Here is a 22,910-nt window from a genome sequence, read left to right as displayed (position 1 = left end):
ACAGATCAACAAAACAATCATTTTGGACCTGTCAAACATTTCAAAATTAACCATTCACAAATATGATATTGTCTTTGTAGAAAAGAGACAATGATTTGTCCACATAAGAATGTGCTCACTATGACCTCAACCCAACACTGATTACAAGGACCTATAAGATGTTACCAAGGTACAAAAATTGTTCAAACATAATGTCTCTTTTCACAGATTTCGAACCGGAAGTAGTCAATGTAATGTAAATGGATCATACTTCATCAGCCATTAAACATACTACAGAATTGATTGGGGTGCTTAGTGTAGAGGTGACGACCATGAGCTGAAACATGTTTGGCTACCATCTGGCCCAAGAGAATAAAAACATTTACTGTGAAATATATTTCAATATAATTACTAAACAATGGGATCCATGTTTTAGTAAATGTTGGCATTCAGTGAAAAGATAAGAGAACACATGACAAAATCCCTTCAAATCACTGAATTCACTGAGCCATGGAAAGAGCTCAATACTTTCAATAAATATATGGAGGTCAAGACATAGATTGAAAATATTATAGAGGACTATAATTAATTGAATCAGGTCACCATTGGAGAAAAATCCCTGTTGCTGAAATGCAAAGAAAAAAACCCTGCCAGATATTTCACCCAGAAATGACTCAACATGACTCTCTTGCCACTAGTCATCTGTATGTTTGTGCATGTTCAGTACGTCAAGAATGACAACATTACAAATTTCCCAAACGAAAAAAAGACAGCACGAAAACAAAGGCGTCATATTGGAAAACATCTTACATGCAGGATAGCTCTTTGACTATTTCCAGGCACACTGTTTATTGCAAAATACAGACAGACATGTAAACCCTCATTGATTTTATACTGTTTATCTTTTCCCTCAGAGCAGAGATAACAGTTTCTCAACCGCTGCTGGGAAATCATGAGTTGTTGTGTACAGAAAAACAGGGAGGAGGACTGGGGAGATAGCACCGAGGTGAACTAGAGGTACGGGAGGAGGGACAAGAACAGATAAAAGGAGGGCGCTGCAGAGCGACAGTTTGCATTGACAGCAGATCAGGATCAGACAGGAGGATGGGTAGGACTCTGCTGTGGCTGGGGGCCTCTCTGGCCTTTGCTTCTCTCGCTTTTCTGGCTGATGGAGCTCCATTGTAAGTAGACCAGCGCTGCACCACCCCTGAGCTTGAATTCATTCTCAGAAAATGGTGCTAAAACATGCAGTTTGTTTGTTCATCTCCCTGATATTCAAGTTTTAACTGCAGTGTCATATCTGGAGCAACAGCAGTATCAGAGGCTCTCTGCATTTATGATCAATTTAGAGAGTTTATGAATAAGATGGATATCAGTTCATCACAGTTCCATTTCATCATTGTCTCACATGATGAGAAGCTTCAGTCCAGTTTGTGTTACATGACTCAAGGAAAAAGAACATAGACCTGTGATGAAATGTTGCATTGATCCAGCGCTGGAAATTAATCAAAGTAATCATTGGATCACTTATTGAGTACGAAGTCCATGCTGGAGCTCATCTGTCAAACAGATATGCTTTTTGTAGTTTGTTTATTTTTTCTTTGGCAATTTGGGTAAATTGAAACTTTAACACACAAGGCAGTGGTTCTCAACTCAGGGCTGAGGAACCCCCAAAGGGTCCAAATATGAACCTGAAGGGTCAAAAGATGAGTAGAGGGATAAGTAAGTGGAGAAACTGTTTATTTTTCTACTTTTCTTCTTTTTATCAGAATTATTTCTGCTTTTTTTGGGAAATACTGTAAATATTTCCCTTCTGCAGGCACATAAAATATCATTCAAATCGATAGAGTTTAAAGGAAAACTCACTCTTGTTATTCATTTTGAGGGGGCACACCCACAAAAGGTTAGGAACCACTTCATTATCATGACACTTCATTTACTTGTGTTTGCTTATAATGCCTTATATGCATCCAACAAGAAAAGCATGTTCTTTCATTAAATCCTATCCTACTGCTATTTCTGACTGCTCAGCACTTGACCAAATGTTGTTTGACTACATCTATCCTCCATCTTTCTCTGCTCTGCAGGCAAGTGATGTCTGCCCCCAACTTGTTGCGGGTAGGAACAGCAGAAAACATCTTTGTGGAGTGTCAAGATTACACAGGAGCAGACATTCCGGTTGAAATCATTGTGATGAACCATCCAACCAAAGCCAAAAGGCTGGCGTCCACAACTGTGACCCTCAACAATGAAAACAGCTTCCAGCAGCTTGCACAAATAATGGTGAATGAAATGCTGTTACTGTATTTCTTTTTTTGGTATGTTATGTGCTTGTTATGTGTAAGCTGGCCTCTGCTCCTCATGCTCTGCTTTCTTCTCTGCATGGTGTTTCAGATCCCTACTGGTGACTTCAGTAAAGATCCCAGCATCAAGCAGTACGTGTACCTGCAGGCTCGGTTCCCTGACCGACTGCTGGAGAAAGTCGTCTTGGTGTCCTTCCAGTCCGGGTACATCTTCATCCAGACTGACAAGACCCTCTACACCCCTGAGAGCACAGGTGAGTTCAATGTCTCCAGTATCAATGTCTTTAGTAAGCAAAGATATTATAATATAAAATATGTATCACACTATTTATCTATTTTTTTCAAATGAAACAATCAAACACAGTATAAGTTAAAGTAAAATGAACTGTTATTTTGACACAAGTATAATGAAGTGAGGTCAGAAAGTAAACAGCCACATGACTCACCAGCAAAATGAAGCTTTTTCTTTCAATGTCAGTTCTTTACAGGATGTTTGCAGTGACACCCCTCATGGAGCCTGTAGAAAGGGACGAGGAAACCAAATCGGATGCTTCTATTGCCATTGAGATTGTGGTATTGTGTTTTATCTTTAATAAGAACAAGAATTGACAGATAAAAAGCCTGTTAATGAGAGGAGATCACAGTGCGTAAGAGTGGGTCACTTGCTGACAAATCACCAGAAAAACAGCTACACATCTGGCACACCTTGTGTCATTGTTAGCTTTGGTGTGTATATTCAGTAACACCTCTCCTCCCATTCACTATAATAATAAATGCCTCCTTCTAGTGGTTGAATTCAACACAGCTGACGTCTAGACACTGACTTGGCTCATAGAGTGCAGACAAAATAAAACCACTGGTACTGAAACTGGCACAGGTCACTGTTGACGGTTGTTCAATAATATTTGTTTTTTAGACCCCTGAGGGCATCATTTTACCACTTGATCCAGTCTCTCTGAAATCAGGGATCCACTCAGGAGATTACAAACTTGGTGAAATTGTCAGGTGAGTAGCCTGCAGCGTTTGACTTAAATTGAACTGGCATTTTAACATGAATAATAGTTTAATTCAATTCAAACTAGAGACCATCTTGTGATGGGATCTCAACAGCCGCAACCCCTGTCAACATGTTCTGACCCATGAGCACTCATTAGTGATTGCTACATTATAACCTGAGCACCCAGTACTAATGAGTCGGCCCACACACATCTTTAAACTCGGCCTCAAACAGATCAACAACCTGCTCAACTATCTTGCTTGTTCAGCTAACTCCTATAAGACAATTTATAGATGTAATTTAATGCAAATCATAAGCACAATGAGCTCACTATTGGAAATACAAGGGAAATAAAAGGGCGTACTATTAACTAGCTGGCACTGGTGAAGGCAAATGTTGTTTTTTGACTAAACTGAAACTTCATGAAATCATGAAATCTGATTCATGTTTCACCTTCAGTCTCAAAATGTTATGAATATTTGAATGTCTTACTTGATTAATGGAATATGTGTTCCCGTGTGTGTCTGCGTTTAGTCCCGGAGTGTGGAAGGTGGTGGCCAAGTTCCACAACAACCCACAGCAGAGCTACTCTGCAGAGTTCGAAGTCAAAGAATATGGTCAGTCCCTCAACACCTGCACTGTTTTTTTCAAAGCTATATATACCTTCTATACTCACATACATTATACTTTATTGGACACGCAATAAACTGTTTTCAAATTTGCAGTGCTGCCCAGTTTTGAGGTGAAACTGACACCTGTGAGCCCCTTCTTCTACGTGGACAGTCCAGACTTCACCGTCAACATCAGAGCAACGTATGTGAAGGTTTATGTTGTGTGGCTCAAGAGATCACTTTTGACTGGTAGAAAATAGAGGTTGTTGTTCAGAGGTTGTGTTGTAGTCTGTTGTGGTTTTGATTGTCCTTTTTTACTTTGTTGTGGGCTTAAAAATGTACTTTGGGTTTTAGGTATCTATTTGGTGAGGAGGTGGATGGGATGGCGTTCGTGGTATTTGGGGTTATGCAAGAGGGTCAAAAAAAGAGCTTTCCAGCTTCTCTTCAGAGAGTGCAGGTGAGTGGTTACATACAGTTCTGTCAGCTGATTTGTAACTCTGTGCCACACAATCTGCAAGACTCTAAAACATGAATAGTGTCTAGGATGAAGTTCTTTGATTCAGATGTCTGGAGTAATTTTGGTTAAATTGTTACATTCCTATCCAGTTGATTGACAATAATTATACTTACAATCGTACCAAATTGTACTTTTTTAGGCCGTTCACAATGATGCCCACCTGAGCGAGCAATTTACACAGCACATGTAAAAGTACCTCCAGCTGCTCACGAGGCATATTTTTGTATCGTATCACATTAGATTGCGAGAGGAATTGGAGTGGTCACGCTGAAGAGAGAGCACATCACACAGACCTTCGAAAATATCAACGGCCTGGTTGGGCACTCCTTATTTGTAGCTGTCAGTGTGATGACGGAGAGTGGTAAGAAGGAGAGCATGTCTGTTTGTGCCTGTTTAGTTTGTTGAGTTGTGTGCGATTCATACAAGTTCAGCGAGTGTAAAATTTCCCAAACAAAAATGAGAGAAAAAAAACAAAATGTTTAGGCTGTCATTTTGCATCATCAGTTTGTGTGTGAATGTGTTTCTGCATCTACTCACAGGTAGTGAAATGGTGGAAGCTGAGTTAAGAGCTATCCAGATTGTCACATCACCATACACCATCCACTTCAAGAAAACACCCAAGTACTTCAAACCAGGAATGTCCTTCGATATTGCGGTAAAGTTCATAAAGTACTTATTCACGTTGACATAACTGAAGTATAGCTACATTTCTACTTTGGAAAAAAGATCCTTTACAGAAAAGACGAAAGACGAAAAGACTTTACTGAAGGACAGTCACTCTTTGTAAACAGTGTATATCTTCAAAAATGTGTTAGTGACATGCTGTTTAATGCTCCTTTAGTAATTATAATTGATTAGTGCAGTGTTTTCATGTTTTTTCTTTGTGATGTGAAGGCGCTTGGATAGTTCAGCTGTTTGTGTCTCTGATGGCAGGTTGAAGTCATGAATCCTGATGAAACTCCTGCACAAGGTGTTGCAGTTGTGGTTGATCCAGGCGAGGTGGAGGGTTTCACTGCTGCCAATGGCATGGCAAGGCTTACCATCAATACGGAGGCAGGGATTAACACCCTGAGAATCACAGTAAGTCACTGAATTTTGTTTTGCTTTTTTTCACATTGTCATCTGTTGGCAAGTGGAAGCTTAAACCTTGATCAGCGCTTTGATATTCATTTGTAGAGGTGAAATCAGGCAGTGCTATCACTGCAGACTGTTCGTTTCCTGAGCTGACTGTTGTGGTTCTGATGCTCACACATGCACTGTACCATATAGGAGAAACTTTAAAGTTGCACTATGTAATTTTTGAAAGAAATTTTAACTGGAAGAGGCACTCTTGATTGACTGACTTTTTATGCCAATAAAATCAAATAAAAAACTGTCTTTGTTTTCATGACTTAATAAACAAACTGACCTTAAAGGACAACAAAATATCACATTATTTTACCTTTGGCGGACCCTGGCACCTTTTATAGCTTCAAACAGTGTTCTGGGGACCTTGTTTTCCTTTGGGTATAGCTTGATTATTCAGTTATTATTTATCGTCAGGTTATACGTCTTTTTGTTATTTTGCTATTCCAGTGTTTTATTTATAAGCTAAGTTACACCTGGCAAGGCTTTTTCTTATGAAGGGATAGATCTGAGCATTTAACTCTTTGTGCATGCTTGCCTGTGTGTGTCCCTGATTGCAGGCAAAGACCAAAGATCCTCTTCTTACACGTGAGAGGCAAGCGTCGGCCACCATGACAGCACTCCCATATACCACAAAAAGCAACAACTACATCCACATAGGTGAGGAACAACCTGAAATGACAGCAGATAGTAAAAGGGAACAATTGATGGTGGTGGCAGTGGCAAAGTACAGTATGTGACATGTACTCGATCTTGTCAGCATCTAGAAGTCATTGCAACATATAATTTTTGCAGGTGTGGATACTGCTGAGCTGGAATTAGGAGACAACCTGAAAATCAACCTTAACCTCAACAGGCAGTCAAATCAAGCCAAAGACATCACATACCTGGTGAGAGATGTTTTACATCTGTGCATGTGTTTGTGTACAAGTATGAGTGTTTGTGTTGCTTTCAGCAGGTGTTGTAGTGTGTGTGTGTATATATATATATATATATATATACATACACACATACATATACTGTGTATGTTTGTATGTGTGTGTGTGTGTGTGTGTGTGTGTGTGTGTGTGTGTGTGTGTGTGTGTGTGTGTGTGTGTGTGTGTGTGTGCATGCGCTAATGTTGGCCAGACGCTGATTTGTAATTTGTGTCCCCAGATCCTGAGCAGAGGTCAACTGGTGAAAAAAGGCCGATACCACACAAGAGGCCAAGTAATGATTTCCCTGATAGTTCCCGTTACCAAAGAAATGCTGCCATCATTCCGCATCATAGCCTACTACCATACAGATGACAATGAAGTGGTATCAGACTCTGTTTGGGTGGATGTCAAGGACTCCTGCATGGGCTCGGTGAGACACACTACCAAGTTTGAACATGCTCCTTTAACAAATAAAAAACTGCATGTCTCATTCATTGATGTCTCCTTCAAATTTAGTTGAAGCTGGAATCATCCAGACCTGCTCCATCTTATGAACCTCGTAGGATGTTTCGTCTGAAGGTCACAGGAGACCCAGAGGCCACAGTGGGACTGGTGGCAGTTGATAAAGGCGTCTATGTCCTGAACAACAAGCACCGACTCACTCAGAAAAAGGCATTTTCTCTATTTCTTATATAACACCCAAATAATATCCAGTATAAATTTGTAATGCCGCAAACACATTGTGTGAATAAGTGTTTTTAAAATCATATCAAAACTATCATGTGACTTGACAGATATGTCTGTTTAGATTACGTACATATCTCTATGTGTTGTCCTTTTCTATTTCTGTGTGTGAATGACTTCCTGTTTGCTCAGGTGTGGGATATTGTAGAGAAGTACGATACAGGCTGCACACCAGGTGGAGGAAGGGACGGTATGAGTGTGTTCTTCGATGCTGGGCTGTTGTTTGAGTCCAACACGGCCTCTGGGACTCCATACAGACAAGGTAACCCTACTTTACACTTCCCTCCACTGAACATAACGCTCATTAGGTTTTGACATATTATTTGAAAGGAAAGGTAGGTGTCAAAGTTTGGGGTTTTATTTTTTTCAGGTATAAGCGTCTAATGGAGGACATAATGCCATTCAGATCGTTTTGGAGACACTGTTCCTGAAATGACTTATTACTGTTCAGTTAATCAGTTAATCAGTACAATGTTTCACTCTTTTGTTTTGGGGTCTCAGAAACAATGGGCACATTGCAAAAAAAAAACCCAACTGCCAAATACCATTAAGAGTTAAGTGAGATAATATGGTTTTGGTTCAACTGACCATTTTGTAAGGGCTGTTATGATAGCGATAGCTTTAATGTTTTTTACTGAACAAGTATTTGTCAGTGTTGCAAATAAATACATGTACTGCAATTTCAACAAATGAGGTGTGCCACTGTACATCCATTTTTTTCTCATACCCTCACTAGGTCCAGATGAACATCCAGATAAATGTTTACCTTTGATTACAAAGGTCCAGTGTGTAGGATTCAGTGGCATATAGTGAGTGATAAAGATGAGGATCGCAACCAACTGAATACCCCTCGCCTCACAACTCCCCCTCCAAATGTATGGAAAAGTGATTATCCTCCAGCCTGCCAAATTTACCACCTCGTCGGCAGAATATTAGTGAATTCAGAGAATGTATCTTTACTTATCATTGGAAGAGGTCCAGATAGTATCACCAAGCTTGTCTATGAGCATGAGAGGCAAGTAAAATCCTGGGTAATGTTGGCGCCAGAAAACGCCATATCGCTCGATTTTGATCATTTGGTTTTGAACTTTCCACAGTGCTCCCAACATTGTCATAGGAGAGCAATCTTGAACCAGTACTGCTTTCCATAACTTGCTGCCTACATTACCCACAATGCAACTACCCATTGAGTAAATCACTGGAGGAAATGTATCAGATTACGCGCAGCTTTCTCTAAGGCTCAACATTGTTTATACTACTTTTTCACATATGCAGTCATACTCACCAAGACCTGTAGCACACTTTAAAGCAACATTGTGTAGAAAATTGGTTCCCCTGGTCATAAAAACAAATCCCAGGTCTGTAACGATTTGCCAGATGTAATATGTAAGCAGAATTCATGGCATCAAACAATGTTACATGTTTAAAACTTGTATGTTGAAGAAAACATGTATGTAACACCGTGATCCTACTACACTCTCACTTTATCTGCATTGTGTGGAAACAAGTGATGGGGGAGGGAGGGAGTGGCTGAGACAGACACATCGTTCACCCTGTTACAACACACTGTATCATCAACATTATTATGGAGCTGATAGTGTAAGGAAAAAAGTTACATAATGTTGCTTTAATGTGTAACATTTGTGAGGTTTTAAGTATCAAGTAGTCAACAAGTTGTAGTTTCACAAAATACATGTGAAAACAAAATTGTCAATATTACATTCCATTGCTGCCTACAGATTCATTTAAGAGCATCACATCAACTATATTATGCAAAACCAAAGTCTATGTACAAACTTGTTGGGTTCTGTTGAAGATCTAGTCTCTGTTGTGTTTCCAGAATTGAAATGTCCGGCCGCCAGTGGGAGCAGAAGGAAACGATCCAACACAATAATGAACGTTACAACCAGCTTAGGTAAGAACCGAAGCTCTAAACTAGCCATTAGCCATGTATTCAGTCACCTTCTACCTCACAGGTCATGCTCTCTGGACACTTTTTGTTTTCATCTTCTCCAAGAATTTCTTTCCAATGCCATATATTATTGAAAATATAGTGACAATATGAGCGGACTAGTCTTTCTTCAATTTCAAATGAGAGGGATGGTTTTTTTTTCTTGCCCTTCAGCAGGTCTGTGTATAATTCTGTCCTTTCTATGTTAAGAGTCTTCTGTTTTTCCAAATCAACAGTCTAAGGATGTAGGGGATGCTACTAAAATTTACTTGACTTAAACCTCCTATTTGTAAGACTGAGATGATTTTTGCACAGTAAGCCTGAATTTAGCAATATTTCTCAGCTGGTAGAAACAGGAAGGGACCAGACAATTTCCATGCTGATCAAGACTCAAGACTCATTACTGAGGGTCGGTCTAAAACAGAGGAAGATGAAGGGCCAAGACATTCCATCACCTTCTGATTACAGCCCTCTTTTGTACTCTATACTTTCACACCTCTGTCTCTCCCCACAACCCACAGTGTCTATATTTGAAGACCCACTCGAGCGCGAATGTTGTTCAGATGGCATGAAGAAAACCCCTCTTTCGTACTCCTGTGAGACACGCAGTGAATACATTGGGGATGGTGCAGCCTGTGTCAAGGCTTTCCTGCACTGCTGCAAGGAGATGGAAAACCAGCTAGCTGACAGGAATGAGGAAAGCCTCCAACTGGCTCGAAGTAAGAGACGGGGACAAGGGACAGAGGGAGGGTGGTTTCTGTCCATGGTTATACTGACAGTATGAAAAATCACTACCTTCCAATGTTAAATAATAACTTTTTTAATGACACTATAGGCGAAGAAGATGACAACAGTTACATGGACAGCAGTGAAATCACTTCTCGCACCCAGTTCCCTGAAAGTTGGCTGTGGTCAGATATCAAGCTGCCTGTTTGCCCTCGACAAACACCAAACTGGTGAGATAACTGATACCTGTACACACAAAAAATATAATGATGCCACTAACATCTGAAGGCACAATCATATACAAATTCTGCATTAGTCAAAATGACTAGAGCTTTTTAATATGTTTTGTTGTGCACACATGTTATCCCAAATGTTTCCAACAATGTTCAAACCAAGCCCCAAGTCAGTACATTTTGTCTCCACGCCCCTTCCACACAACACTCTCCAAATGCCTTTTGTTGGGTTTTTTGATAGAGAGACCCCTGGTGACAGAAATAACACACGTATTTATTTTGCTGAAGCCTTTCTTTCATTTCAGTGACACCACGACATTTGAGAAAAATGTTCCTTTGCAAGACTCAATCACAACCTGGCAGTTCACTGGAATTAGTCTGTCAAGAACTCACGGTGAGGATTCGGCAAATTAAATCTGTCTCCCACTCCACACCTTTTATTTTTTCTTTCTCTTTTTCATCACTCTCTTTTGTATCCCTCTTATCTTTAAGGTATCTGTGTTGGCGAACCATTAGAGGTAATTGTCCGGAAGGAATTCTTCATTGATCTCAGGCTACCCTACTCAGCTGTCCGAGGAGAGCAGATAGAAGTCAAGGCAATCCTTCACAACTACAGCCCTGATGCTGTCACTGTAAGTCCAGGCTATGCTTTGACTATATTTTATTTATTGTAGGACTAATAAGACTGGACTGATGTACAAATTGTGTGAAAAAAGAGAATAAATGAGACCCTTTCTCCAGACTTTCTTAAGCTTAATAGCAGCTCAAAGAGAGAGTGGCATTTATTTGACAGAACAGCTTAGAGAGTGGCAGGAGATCGGGGAGGGAGAGTCGGGGAAGACTTTCAGTAAAGGGCCACAGGCCAAATTTGAGGAGAGCAATGATCCAGCAGAGCCCAGGGTGTGACGATCCAGATCCATCAGTATTTCGAGGCAGCAAGAGCCCAGAAAGGTAGGTGGTCCCAGGGGCCTGTGGTCCATCAGAAGGGAGCCTGAATGAAGGAGAGGTGGAGAAGAAAGATGAGGAGGAGAAAGAGGAGAGGGAGGAGGAAGCGACAGAGAGTGTAAAGAGCGACACAGCTTGCAGTTTGTGGGAACAGAAAACAAACATATGTGCGATGTTGATCAGAATAAACAGATTGTTTCTCGTCGGCACGACAAAGTAAATTTTAATACGTTAGGAACTCACTGAGACTGACGCCCACTGAAGAAGCTAACAATTGACATCAAGGGCTAATTAAAGGCTAAATTAAAGAAGGGAGTTTTGAGTTTAGATTTAAAGGCGTCACCAGAGCCAGACTGTCTGATGTCAGCTGGGAGGTTATTCCAGAGGAAAGGAGTCTGATAGGAAAAAGCCCTGCAGCCAGCTGACTTCTTCTTAGTCATGGGAACCATCAAGAGCCCTGAGTTTTGAGAGCGTAATGCCAGAGTTGGAATATATGTTGTAATGAGATCTGACATGTACGATGGGGCAAGGCCATGTACAGTTCTTCTATGTCAACAGCAGCACCTTAAAGTCTGATCTTATATGTATTGGGAGCCAGTTCAGAGATGCTACTATTGATGTAATAAGATCAAAAAGTCTTCAGTTGCAAGAGACTGCAATTCCATTATTCAGATAATACATATTCTTTTTTTTTTTTACTTTCACCAGGTGTTTCCTTCAGAGCTCTAACTAGGAGGTAGTGTAAAGTAGCAGAAAGTGGACATAGAATGGAGAGAGAACAAAGTGCAATTAGCACTAAGATATACCTGAGTACAGCGCTTGAGTGAATGTATTCAGTTACATTCCACTGCTTTCTAGGAAACAATGTAAATCATTACATTTCTTCAAATTAAAGATGCAGCATTATTATGTGACCCAAAGCAACACTAATGATTTTGATCCTGATCACCCACTCTATAGGAGGTCTTCATCTTTAATCCACCACAAATACATCCTCAGTCTCATCACTCTTTTCTCACGTCGTTTTCAAGGTACGTGTGGATCTGATTGAGGAGGTAGATGTGTGCAGTTCAGCCTCTAAACGTGGCAAGTATCGTCAGGAAGTCAAAGTTGGCCCCCAAACTACACGATCTGTACCCTTCATCATTATTCCCATGAAGCAAGGACAATACCGCATTGAGGTCAAAGCAGCTGTCAAAGACTCTTCACTCAATGATGGCATCATGAGGATGCTGCGGGTGGTGGTAAGAGAAACACAATCTTATACCACCTTACATCTCTTAAACACAGCTTTGTTATGCCATATTGAACGGTGGATGACTGATATTGCGTTCTCACTTATTATAGGGAATATTATTAAGCTCTCTTTGGAAGGGGCTCCACCCCCACTGATTATTAATTTAGAAGAAATTATTATTTTTCATTATTATTCACATCAAATGAATCAGTCTTATGTCTGATTTATTGAACTAAATGGGTCATGGGCTATTAAAATAAGGACCACAGGACAAAGACCTAGATTTGTTTTCTAATGTTTGTTCTAACTGTTCATTTCACAGCCTCAAGGTGTACTGATTAAATCACCTAAGATTGTAACTCTCGACCCAGCGAATAAAGGTGTAGGTGAGTTCACCCATTACAATCCTATGTTATTGGGTGATTTGAAAATATTATGTATTCATCACTTGTTAACTGATCTCTCAACTTTTCCACTGTTTTCCCCTTCAGGCGGTATCCAAAAAGAAGTTATTAACAGTGAAATTCCTAAAAAAGATTTGGCTCCAAACACACCTACCAGCACACAGATCTCTGTGACAGGTGAGATATGATGTGTTATTTAGGCTTGGTAGGTGATACGTGACCCTAGTTCTTCAAAAGGGACCTTTGCCTGTTTGTTCAGTTGTTTCTTTTTTTTGTTTTATAATATTGTGTCTGTAATATAAGTGTCTGTTTCTGTGTCTGCATGCAGGGAGAGAACAAGTATCTGCACTGGTGGAGAACGCTATTAGTGGACAATCGATGGGTACTCTGATCCAACAGCCCGCAGGCTGTGGAGAGCAGAACATGATCCGCACGACTCTACCTGTCATTGCAGCCACATATTTGGACAAAACCAATCAGTGGGAAGCTATTGGCTTTCAAAAACGTGCTGAAGCCCTTCAACACATCAAGACTGGTAAGCACACATGAATGTAATTATTTGCACAGATAACAAATATCTTAATGATGGTCATCTGTGTTGGATTGTAAACTTTCTGTGTTGCTGGTGACCAGAGGTCCAAGCAATGGACACTAAGTTTCAGTTGAATGGCAGTTCATGAAATGCTTGTGTTTGTTCCTGCCCAGGCTACACGAATCAGCTTGCCTTCCGTAAAGGTGACGGGTCCTTTGCTGTCTATCCTCACCGCCAAAGCAGCACCTGGTGAGGCATCCAGACTGGCATGAACTTATGGCTTAATGTTTGCACATCTGCCTCTAACTTACATCCAGACTATGAGTGTATTTCACGTGCAAATGAATGAAATTATACTATAACTGCCTCTCCTCTCCTCTCCTCTCAAAGGCTGACAGCTTATGTTGCCAAGGTGTTTGCCATGGCCAACAGTCTGGTGGCAGTGCAAAGGAACGTCATCTGTGACGCTGTCAAGTTTCTGATAATCAAAGCACAGCAACCTGACGGCATGTTTAGAGAAGTTGGAAAGGTCTACCACGGAGAGATGATTGTACGTGCACTGATCTTGTTAACATCACTTTTTTAATGGTGCAATATCTAGTTTTAGAGAAGAAAGTTGGGGAAGAAAAATCTTCATTGATTGATTTTTTTTATGCCTGAGCAAACTGAATAAATAAACTGACCGTTTTCCAGGGACGTTATTTTCCACTGAGAACAGCTTGTTTATTCACTTACGGAAAAACAAAATGTTCATGAATTTGTATTATTATCTCATTAATAGTGCAAATATTAAAATTCTGAGTTTGAATTTCTTCTTCAAAACTACACATGCCCCTTTAACTAAATGCTGATAAAGTAGTAATTGCATTCCATTAACTGTCATGTATTCGAAAACATATTTGTGTGTGTGCTTGTGTAGGGTGATGTGCATGGTACAGATTCGGACGCCTCCATGACAGCCTTCTGCCTCATTGCCATGCAAGAGTCACGCACACTATGTGCTGCTACTGTCAATGTGAGTACCTAAACTCATGAAATCATTTCGTCTTTTCCTCTCACTTTTTATGTCTGTATGTACTGACTTCAATTATGGGCACAACAAAGCTTTGTGTCACACCAAACCAATGAACAACTGACCATTTGCCGAGCCTGTCCCCGGTATAGAGCTGCCACGTCAAGCTGTCTGTTCATTCAGGGCAAATAATGTCAGCTGTTGCGAGATATCTTATTTAGCCAACATTTGCTCCATGAACTGGAAAATGCAATGCTATATGTAGGCTGTTTCATCCTAATATAACTTGGCTCCTTAAGCTACATTTGTTCAGATTTTTGGACAGCATGTTTTTATTTTCAACATTTCTTGAGAGACACATCTTTATGAATTTTGACTCCACAGAGAAAATGCTGTCACCATACACTGAAATTGATTAATTTCTTTCTACAGCATTCCTGAACAGAAGTGTGCATTCAAATTAGATGGATTACAAACACCTTACCACTATGACAGACTTTTATGGTAACACTTTTCTCTCCTTCCTCTCATTTTCTGCCAGAGTCTGCCAGGCGGTATAGACAAAGCAGTGGCCTACCTAGAGAAGCGCCTGCCTGCCCTCACCAACCCATATGCTGTGGCCATGACGTCGTATGCTCTGGCCCAGGAAAACAAACTGAACCGGGAGATCCTCTACAACTTTATTTCCCCAGGTGTCGTCACACAGAAATATTCTTCGTGTCATTCAGAAATGGTCCACGGGTGTAAAGATTCTGAATCAGTGATTAATTACTATAACGGGTTCTTAAGAGCCGACCATCACATTGGTACAATCTATATCATGCGAAGATTTTCACTTAGGACAAAAAAGCCAAAGATATGTTTGATTTATTTGCTAAACAAAGTCTCATTGAGATTTTCCACCAGAACAGGCAGTGCCATTTCTCAACCTGTGCAGTTGCCAATAACGTTTGTACAACTAAATTTAGGGGATATTTATCAGAAAATGATTGTTTATGTCAACGTTATGTTAAAACATGTTTTTTTTTTTTAAATCTCCCCCAAATGGCTGTACAAGGTTAGACAGATTAGTTAAAATTAAAAATTAAAAAAAAAAAAAAAAAAATCTTTATCTTTTGCAATTTTCTTAAGGATTTATATTTTAAGTTTGAGATTGGGGAATTAATACTGAATTAATCCTGTCAAACCAAAGCATACTAATCTAAAGTTATTTGTGTGTCTTTTTCAGAGTTGTCCCACTGGCCAGTACCAAAGGGACGTGTTTACACACTGGAGGCCACCGCTTACGGTCTTCTTGCACTGGTCAAGGCCAGGGTGAGCATGTCCCTCTTGAGTTTCACCAGGATGTCATGCTATAGAACACATCATTCATGCTACCTCACTAATAAGCAGAAGGTCTAGAAACAAAAGGTGAAATGTGTCTTATGAATGGTACTGCCTCTAAATGTACGGTTGTACGCTTTTTTACACTTTTTAAAATTAGCTAATTCCTTCCAGCAGCTTGACATGTTTACAGAGCATTAAAGACCATACATTCACAAAACTTGCAAAGATTTAGACTTGAGATTTAAAAACCAAAGGCAGACCATACAATCTAGCCTGTTAGTATCAGACAAGTGTCAAATATTACATTTATGGCAGTTTAATTGTAGCAAACTAATTTACAGTGAATGTTCAAAGGATAGCTGACTGACTGTGTTCTGAAGTAAAACTATCAAATTCATGACTTCTCTCTATTTTTAATGTTTTACATTTTACAAATTTTCTCACTCCCTGCTGATAAAGGCGTTTGAAGATGCCCGACTTGTTGTCAGATGGTTTAACAAACAGCAGAAGGTGGGAGGAGGCTATGGATCAACTCAGGTAACAGACACTGCACCTCTAGCTGTTTTTAGTGCACATCTTTTTAGTTCATCTGGGCTGATAACCTATTAACCTGTCACTGTTCCTCTCCCCAGGCAACTATAATGGTATACCAGGCTGTAGCTGATTACTGGGCCAGTGCTAAAGAACCAGAATATAATCTGGATGTGGACATTTTATTGCCAGGCAGGGCAAAACCTGACAAGTTCAACTTCAACAGTAATAACCATTACACCACGAGAACATCTAAAGTGAGAACACACACACACAGAAAAACAATTATTAATGTCATCAATCCAGTTGTTTACTGTATTTTTCTGTGTGTGTGTGTGTGTGTGTGTGTGTGTGTGTGTGCGTGCGTGCGTGCGTGCGTGCGTGCATGCGTGTGTGTGTGTGTGTGTGTGTGTTTATGTGCACATCTAAATCGAAACAGACCAATGATATCAATGAGAATGTGACAGTGACTGCCACAGGCACAGGAGAAGCAACAGTGACAGTAAGTAACTTGTATTTTACTTCTGAGATGTTCTATTCATTGATGGGTCCTGTTCAAACCACAAGTTAAGTTGAGCTAAGTATTTTTACCTTGTGTATGGAATATATGAATAAGACTGAGGACTGGGCAACATTCATCAAACATGTCATTGTGGTAATACTGTGTGAAAGTACCAAAACTCAATGTTGTCGCAATTAATATCAAATTATTTGGTGGAAAATATTGTGATATTAGATTATGGCATTCAATCTTTGTTTTTTTCAGTGTTTTTAAGGAGATTTCAACATATTGAGATATTTATTGTGTATGGTGTATTATCTGTAACTATCCCATTATTATTTCATGGGCATTAATGTTGGCTTTGCACATATTTAAAAGCACTTTATCTATGTCACAGATGGTGTCGCTTTATTACGCCCTGCCTAGTGAAAAGGATAGTGACTGTCAGAAGTTTAACTTGTCGGTGCAGCTCATCCCAGGTAACATGTCTTTGACTGATGTCATTATAACTGCTTGACTGATTGGCCTTGGTCTTTTCTGGGACGGCAAAAGTGTTGTGAAAACGATGATTTCAAAACATTAAACTAAAAGAAACACTGTTTATGCTGTTTAAGGTAAAAACGGTAAAAACATTTTTTTAAAAAGCCTGGTCATTTTGTTTGCTTGTCTGCATGTCAGTTTTTCCTGCCGCCTATCCATCAACCTGCTAAGTACTTTTTTTTTTTTTTTTTGCTTTATGAGGAAAACAAACTAAATGCAGATCATATCTTTTTCTTCTACAGATAAAAATGATGGAGTTGAGACGAGCTATAAGCTGAGAATAGAAGTTTTGTGAGTACAGTCAATAAGTCTAACTACAAGAAAACGCTGGGCATGAGGCCCAGTGTTATCAAACCAGATAGGCATCTGCATTGCTTTACTTCCTTGCCTTTCTGTTTCTTATTGTTATTTTCATGTCATATCTAACTTCCACCCCCACGTCCAAGTAGTATTTGAGTCAGAAAAATATGCTCGTATAAACTTCTGCAGATTGAGCTTTTCCCCAATTTTTTATCTTGATTATGCTGTCCACTTTCTGTACAGGTATAAGGACAAGGAGCGCGATGCAACCATGACTATCTTGGATATTGGTTTGCTAACTGGCTTCACCGTTGACAGAAACGACCTGAACTTAGTAAGAGCTCTTACTAATACACGCATACCCACATACGTTTCGAAAGTGAAGAAACACGATGTATTTTCTGATACATGAATTTTTTTCTCTGTGTGTGTATGTGTGTGTGTAGTTGTCCAAAGGACGTGCCCGCATAATCTCAAAATATGAGATGAACACACTACTGTCAGAAAAAGGCTCTCTCATCATCTACCTGGACAAGGTGAGACATCAGTGTCTCCTTCTGGTATTTGTTCTCTCTGCCATCTTCCTTCCCTCTTCAGCTTACCTTCTCTTTACGCTTCTCTGCAGGTTTCTCACACACGACCAGAAGAGATCACATTTAGGATCCATCAGACATTTAAAGTGGGCGTCTTACAACCAGCTGCTGTGTCTGTCTACGAGTACTATGAACGTGAGTGACGTTAGAGCAGAATGGCTAATGGAATAAGGCAGTGGATAAGAAGCAGTGCTGTCAAACGTCCTATGTAATCTAATTCAAATTTCATGCCTTATTTATTTTATATAAAAATCATATTCCCATTTTTAATGTTCAAATTAAGGCCATTTGGAATATTTGTTATATTGTATCATATAAATATTGTCCACACTGTATACACAGGTTTATGCATGACCAGTGTCTACTACTACTGCTATGGTTATTATACTTTCTGTACACTAGAGGGTTTTCACAGATTATTGCCAGTAACTTTACACTGAAGTAATAAGTAAAAAAGACATAGAACCAGACAGAGATTCTTCCCATGTTAGATAGATATTTTTCCAATATCTCCCTTTTCCATTGCAGAGACACCTTGTGTGAAATTCTACCACCCAGAGAGGAGAGCTGGACACCTTCTGCGGCTCTGTAGAGGTGATGAATGCACATGTGCTGAAGGTAAACAGGATGATGTCTAGCTGATGACCTAATCCATCGTCTGCTACCACCCTCACCCATCAACATCACAGCCACGTGTGCCTATTCAGTCGCATTGTATATTTATAACGTTCCTATTGTGTAATTCCAGAGAACTGCAGTATGCAGAAGAAGGGCAAAATCAGCAATGAACAGCGCACAGCTATGGCCTGCGAGAGTACTCAGAGCAGCAAAATTGATTTCGGTAAGAGTGTAAATGATTTCTTTATCGAGTACTTTTATCCCAAAACAAAAAGCTTCAGAACATTAAGCAAGTGAACTAACAATCTGCAACTTGTCTGTCTTCAGTGTACAAAGTGAGTCTGGAGGCATTTACAGACAGTCAGTCCACTGACATTTACACCATGCGGGTACTGGAAGTCATCAAGGAAGGTGTGTATTCATGTTTGAACTGCCTAAGATGTACTATCCACTCATGTTTTCCCTGAAGTGTTTCTAAAGTACCTCAGGCAACATTGTTTGCATTTACAAATATAAAATTTAGGAAACCATTTTTTTCCCTCTCTTGCAGAAAGATACTAAAGATGAGATAATGTCACCAGTCACATAGTTTACACTAAATAAACTATAAAGATAAACTGTGATTTTCAGTGGCTTTATTATGCCATTTATAGAGATGTTAGGAAAGGGGGGATAGCATGCAACAAAGGGCCACAGATCATATTCAAACCCTGGGCCGCTGCAGTGAGTACAGAGCCTCTGTACATGGGTTGCATGGTATATCAACCCAGTTGTCAGGATGCCCCCAAAGTTTTTTTTTGTATGCATTAAAAAACAAGTTTCGATTTCTTATCTTTGGACAGAACCAAGCTAACATATTCCAATCTTAATGCTAAGCTAAGTTGTCCTGCTGACGGCTGTAGCTTCATATTTACTAAATGCTGAGCAAGTGTGATTCCACTTTGAATATGCGAGAACATAGCATTAATGTTTTGTACTGCATCTGTACTGGCTATGCATTTAATCCTTAAGAATATCTCTTCTTCTGCATTTTCATCACAGGAAGTAATGATGTGGGTCCCCAGAATCAACTGCGTGCATTCCTCAGTTATCAGCACTGCAGGGAGTCTTTAGATCTGACAAAAGGCAAAACCTACCTTATTATGGGGACATCCAAAGATATTCACAGAGATGAAAAAGACGAATCGTAAGTTTGTTCTCTGAGTGAGTTGTGAGTGTGTTCTATCATAATATTGTCTCCATCTCAACTTTATATCTGTTTCAGTGCTTTCTGAATCAGAGTCAGTCAGAATGATGAAAGGCACAGTTTTTGTTATGTTTTTTTCTTTTTCTCTCTTTTTTTTTTTTTGGTTTTCTTTATCGTGTGTAAAGACAACACAAAGACCCAGTGTGTTAAAACCCTTTGCTCTCCTCAGGTTTCAGTATGTGCTCGGTGAGAGAACCTGGATCGAGTACTGGCCCACAGAAGCAGAGTGTCAGACTGAAATACACAGACCAACCTGTTTGGGCATGGAGGAGCTGGTCCAGCAGTATGCACTGTTTGGATGTGAGCACTAGTCAAACTCTCTGAAATAAAATGTTCTTTTCAAATCGAGTTTATTTTGCATTTTCCATTTGTAAAGCCTTCACTGCTTCAAATTTTAAGGGCTATAAAACTAACAACATTATTGCATTGATTAAAATGTCATGGTTTTAATCTCATCGTTTTTATTTTTCATACAAATCAACTTCTGGTTCATGTAGAAACAAGGGCTTGGTAGTATGGCCTTAAAATAAATGTGGGATTTTTTTTTTGATTTCATCACGATACACAATGTAGAATCACAATATTTTGAAATGATATACTATATATAATGACCAAGTGGGTAAAGACAAGTATTAGAATAAGTAGAACAATCATGTATGGTCAGAAAATCACATCATACTTAAATGCAGCCTTTAAACCCATGAAAAGATGATTCTTATGCCATATCACAATATGACGATGTAAAGAAACCATGATGGTACACAGTCTCATCAGAATAACAGATAACAAATATCATATATACTGCCGAGCAGAATATATGACAGCTTATACAGATCAATAAATGCAACTGTAGCACTAGCAAATGAGATATTTTCTGCTTTTGTGAAACTACTCTGCAAATAAAAAAAAACAAAAAAACAACTATGTTTAAATGAAATTGTGTGTTTTTATTGGCTAAACTGAAGAAAGAATGCGATGCTGCATGTGCAGCAGCCTCTTACAAATTTTTTTCTGATTCAAACAACAAAACATATAGTGAGTATAGTGTCTACTCTGGTAGACATGACATGGGTTTTAATATCAAAAGAAGCACATCATCGGGATATAGTGAATCATTAATAAATATATTATTCCTTCTTTGTCCAAATTGCAAATATTGGTGTGGCTATTGTCTCCAACTCTCTGGAGAATAATAATGAGAAGAGTGGGGAACCCCTTGGCTGGTTCCATGCTGAAAAATCCTGTCACAATGTGTTGTGTACATGAATATATGCCAAAAGATAGATGCATGTAGAACCTTAATCCTGTTTCCATTTGGTCAGTTGTCTTCCCTTGATGCAAATAAATTAATCAGTTATTTTCACAATGTCTCAAAATGTCGGTTCATGTGTTCATGCATTGCAACGCGCACACCCCTTCACATAATGTCACGATCCCTTCATGTTGGCTCGGCAATATTGCTCATTCATTTTTTGCTGCTGACTTGCAGTGACAGTTGATTGTCGTTTTCCATGTATCATTTATTGTCTCAACATGAGAAACGGTTGCTGAAGAACAGAACATTTCACGAATATGAGGTACAACATTAAATAAAAATTTTATGATAAAGTCTTTAATGTCAAAATAGTCATAGAACCCCATTCAGTCCTGTTGCCTCATAAAAACATAAATGCTGCAGTGCCACATGTATCTTAGGATGGCTTAGGATCCAAAGTTTTTAAAACAAAGAACCAAGAAATAAAACAATTTATAAAAATAAAAAAAATCACAATTCTGGTTGGCAGCATGAACAGATTTTTGTACATTCTTGTACATTTGTAAATATAGTGGCTGACAATCTTATCAAGATAAATAGACAATAGAAAAAACATCACTGAGTGTCCACCCTCAACACTAGTTTGGAATCGTCATATCTTACTTTCTGCATGCTCAAACTGATGATTTTGTTCAAACAGTGAATCAGGTTTGTGGTGTTGCCAGTTTGGCATGTCTCATCACTCTGTCTTGTATTTGTCATGCACAATACACTTTCTTCAGAAGCTGTGTTGACATGGACCATAATATGCCTATAATAATTGGAGTAATAGCCAAATCAGACAAAAAAAATGACATTAATCAGAATTAAAATCAGAATCAGAAATACTTTATTGATCCCTAAGGGGAAGTTGCTTGCGTTACAGCTGCTCCCATTTAAAAGTCTTAGAAAATGTGTAGAGAGAAAACCTATATACAAGCAAGAATAATAAAAATAGAATAAGAATATAAGAAATGTACATTCTGCAAGAAATATATCTATATATACAGTGTAATAAAAAATGCTGCGGTTGAAAAATGGGTTATTGCACATTATTGTCATAATCATTGCACATTATTTGGTTTGTCAACTCGTTAAGAACTACAAAAGAGAGAAGCAAAGTGTTGAACGTCCTCCTATTGACTCAGAGCGAGGACTCTAGACGCTTTCTTTCTCTCTTTTGTATTTGTATTTTAAAGAGACTGAGAGAGATCTGATTCTGTCCTGAGCCCTATTCGCACGGGACTAGTATTACCTGGGGACCTTGTGTGATTTAGAAATTACCCCACCACATAAGTGTTTCATGCAGCGCATTCGCACGGGACAAGCGGAGTTTGTTTTTTAACTCGAATTTACTGACATTATCCTCCAGATATGATGTCAAGGCTCTGCATAACCTTGGAAATTTGGGGGGATTTATTTTCTCCTAAAAGACAATGCAGTACAAGGCTGGTACAATAGCACCAGAACCCTCGTTGGAGCAGCACAACGGTTCGATATGATATTTTTGATATAATAATAACTGGTGAGCCCGTTGGAAGATAGAAAAATGTTCCTTACTGCATGCTGCTATGCATGTAATCCATCTAAGTATCTTTCGAGATCTCGCTCTTCTGATTCATTTGAGCTTGCTAGATGAGCCTCCTGAATTTGCACCCAAAATGCTGTCAAAACTTTCATTTATAATTGCCAATGCAGCCTCCATAATTCTCAACGGGGAAAAAGGC

General features: G+C 39.3%; 1 protein-coding gene across 1 annotated transcript; it reads left to right on the top strand.

Annotated features, from left to right (window-relative positions):
- Positions 1-1,015: 1,015 nt before the first annotated feature.
- Positions 1,016-20,813, top strand: LOC119021685 (complement C3-like). Its single transcript, XM_037102116.1, is given in 43 exon segments — positions 1,016-1,160; positions 2,067-2,262; positions 2,374-2,536; positions 2,761-2,855; positions 3,199-3,287; positions 3,814-3,896; positions 4,005-4,092; positions 4,245-4,347; positions 4,648-4,768; positions 4,947-5,062; positions 5,341-5,487; positions 6,093-6,192; positions 6,328-6,422; positions 6,688-6,879; positions 6,966-7,121; positions 7,326-7,455; positions 9,034-9,108; positions 9,666-9,863; positions 9,980-10,100; positions 10,409-10,497; positions 10,596-10,735; positions 12,080-12,292; positions 12,608-12,671; positions 12,777-12,866; positions 13,018-13,224; positions 13,395-13,470; positions 13,612-13,771; positions 14,141-14,236; positions 14,775-14,925; positions 15,462-15,547; positions 16,019-16,096; positions 16,192-16,347; positions 16,530-16,592; positions 16,990-17,071; positions 17,375-17,423; positions 17,676-17,766; positions 17,879-17,998; positions 18,001-18,160; positions 18,554-18,643; positions 18,774-18,866; positions 18,971-19,054; positions 19,685-19,829; positions 20,059-20,813. Coding segments are annotated over 43 exon segments (5,070 nt in total). The 5' UTR covers positions 1,016-1,083; the 3' UTR covers positions 20,201-20,813.
- Positions 20,814-22,910: the final 2,097 nt, after the last annotated feature.

Source organism: Acanthopagrus latus, chromosome 1 (assembly GCF_904848185.1).
Source record: "Acanthopagrus latus isolate v.2019 chromosome 1, fAcaLat1.1, whole genome shotgun sequence".
Taxonomy (NCBI): Eukaryota; Metazoa; Chordata; class Actinopteri; order Spariformes; family Sparidae; genus Acanthopagrus; species Acanthopagrus latus.
This window is presented reverse-complemented; position numbering and strand designations above follow the sequence as displayed.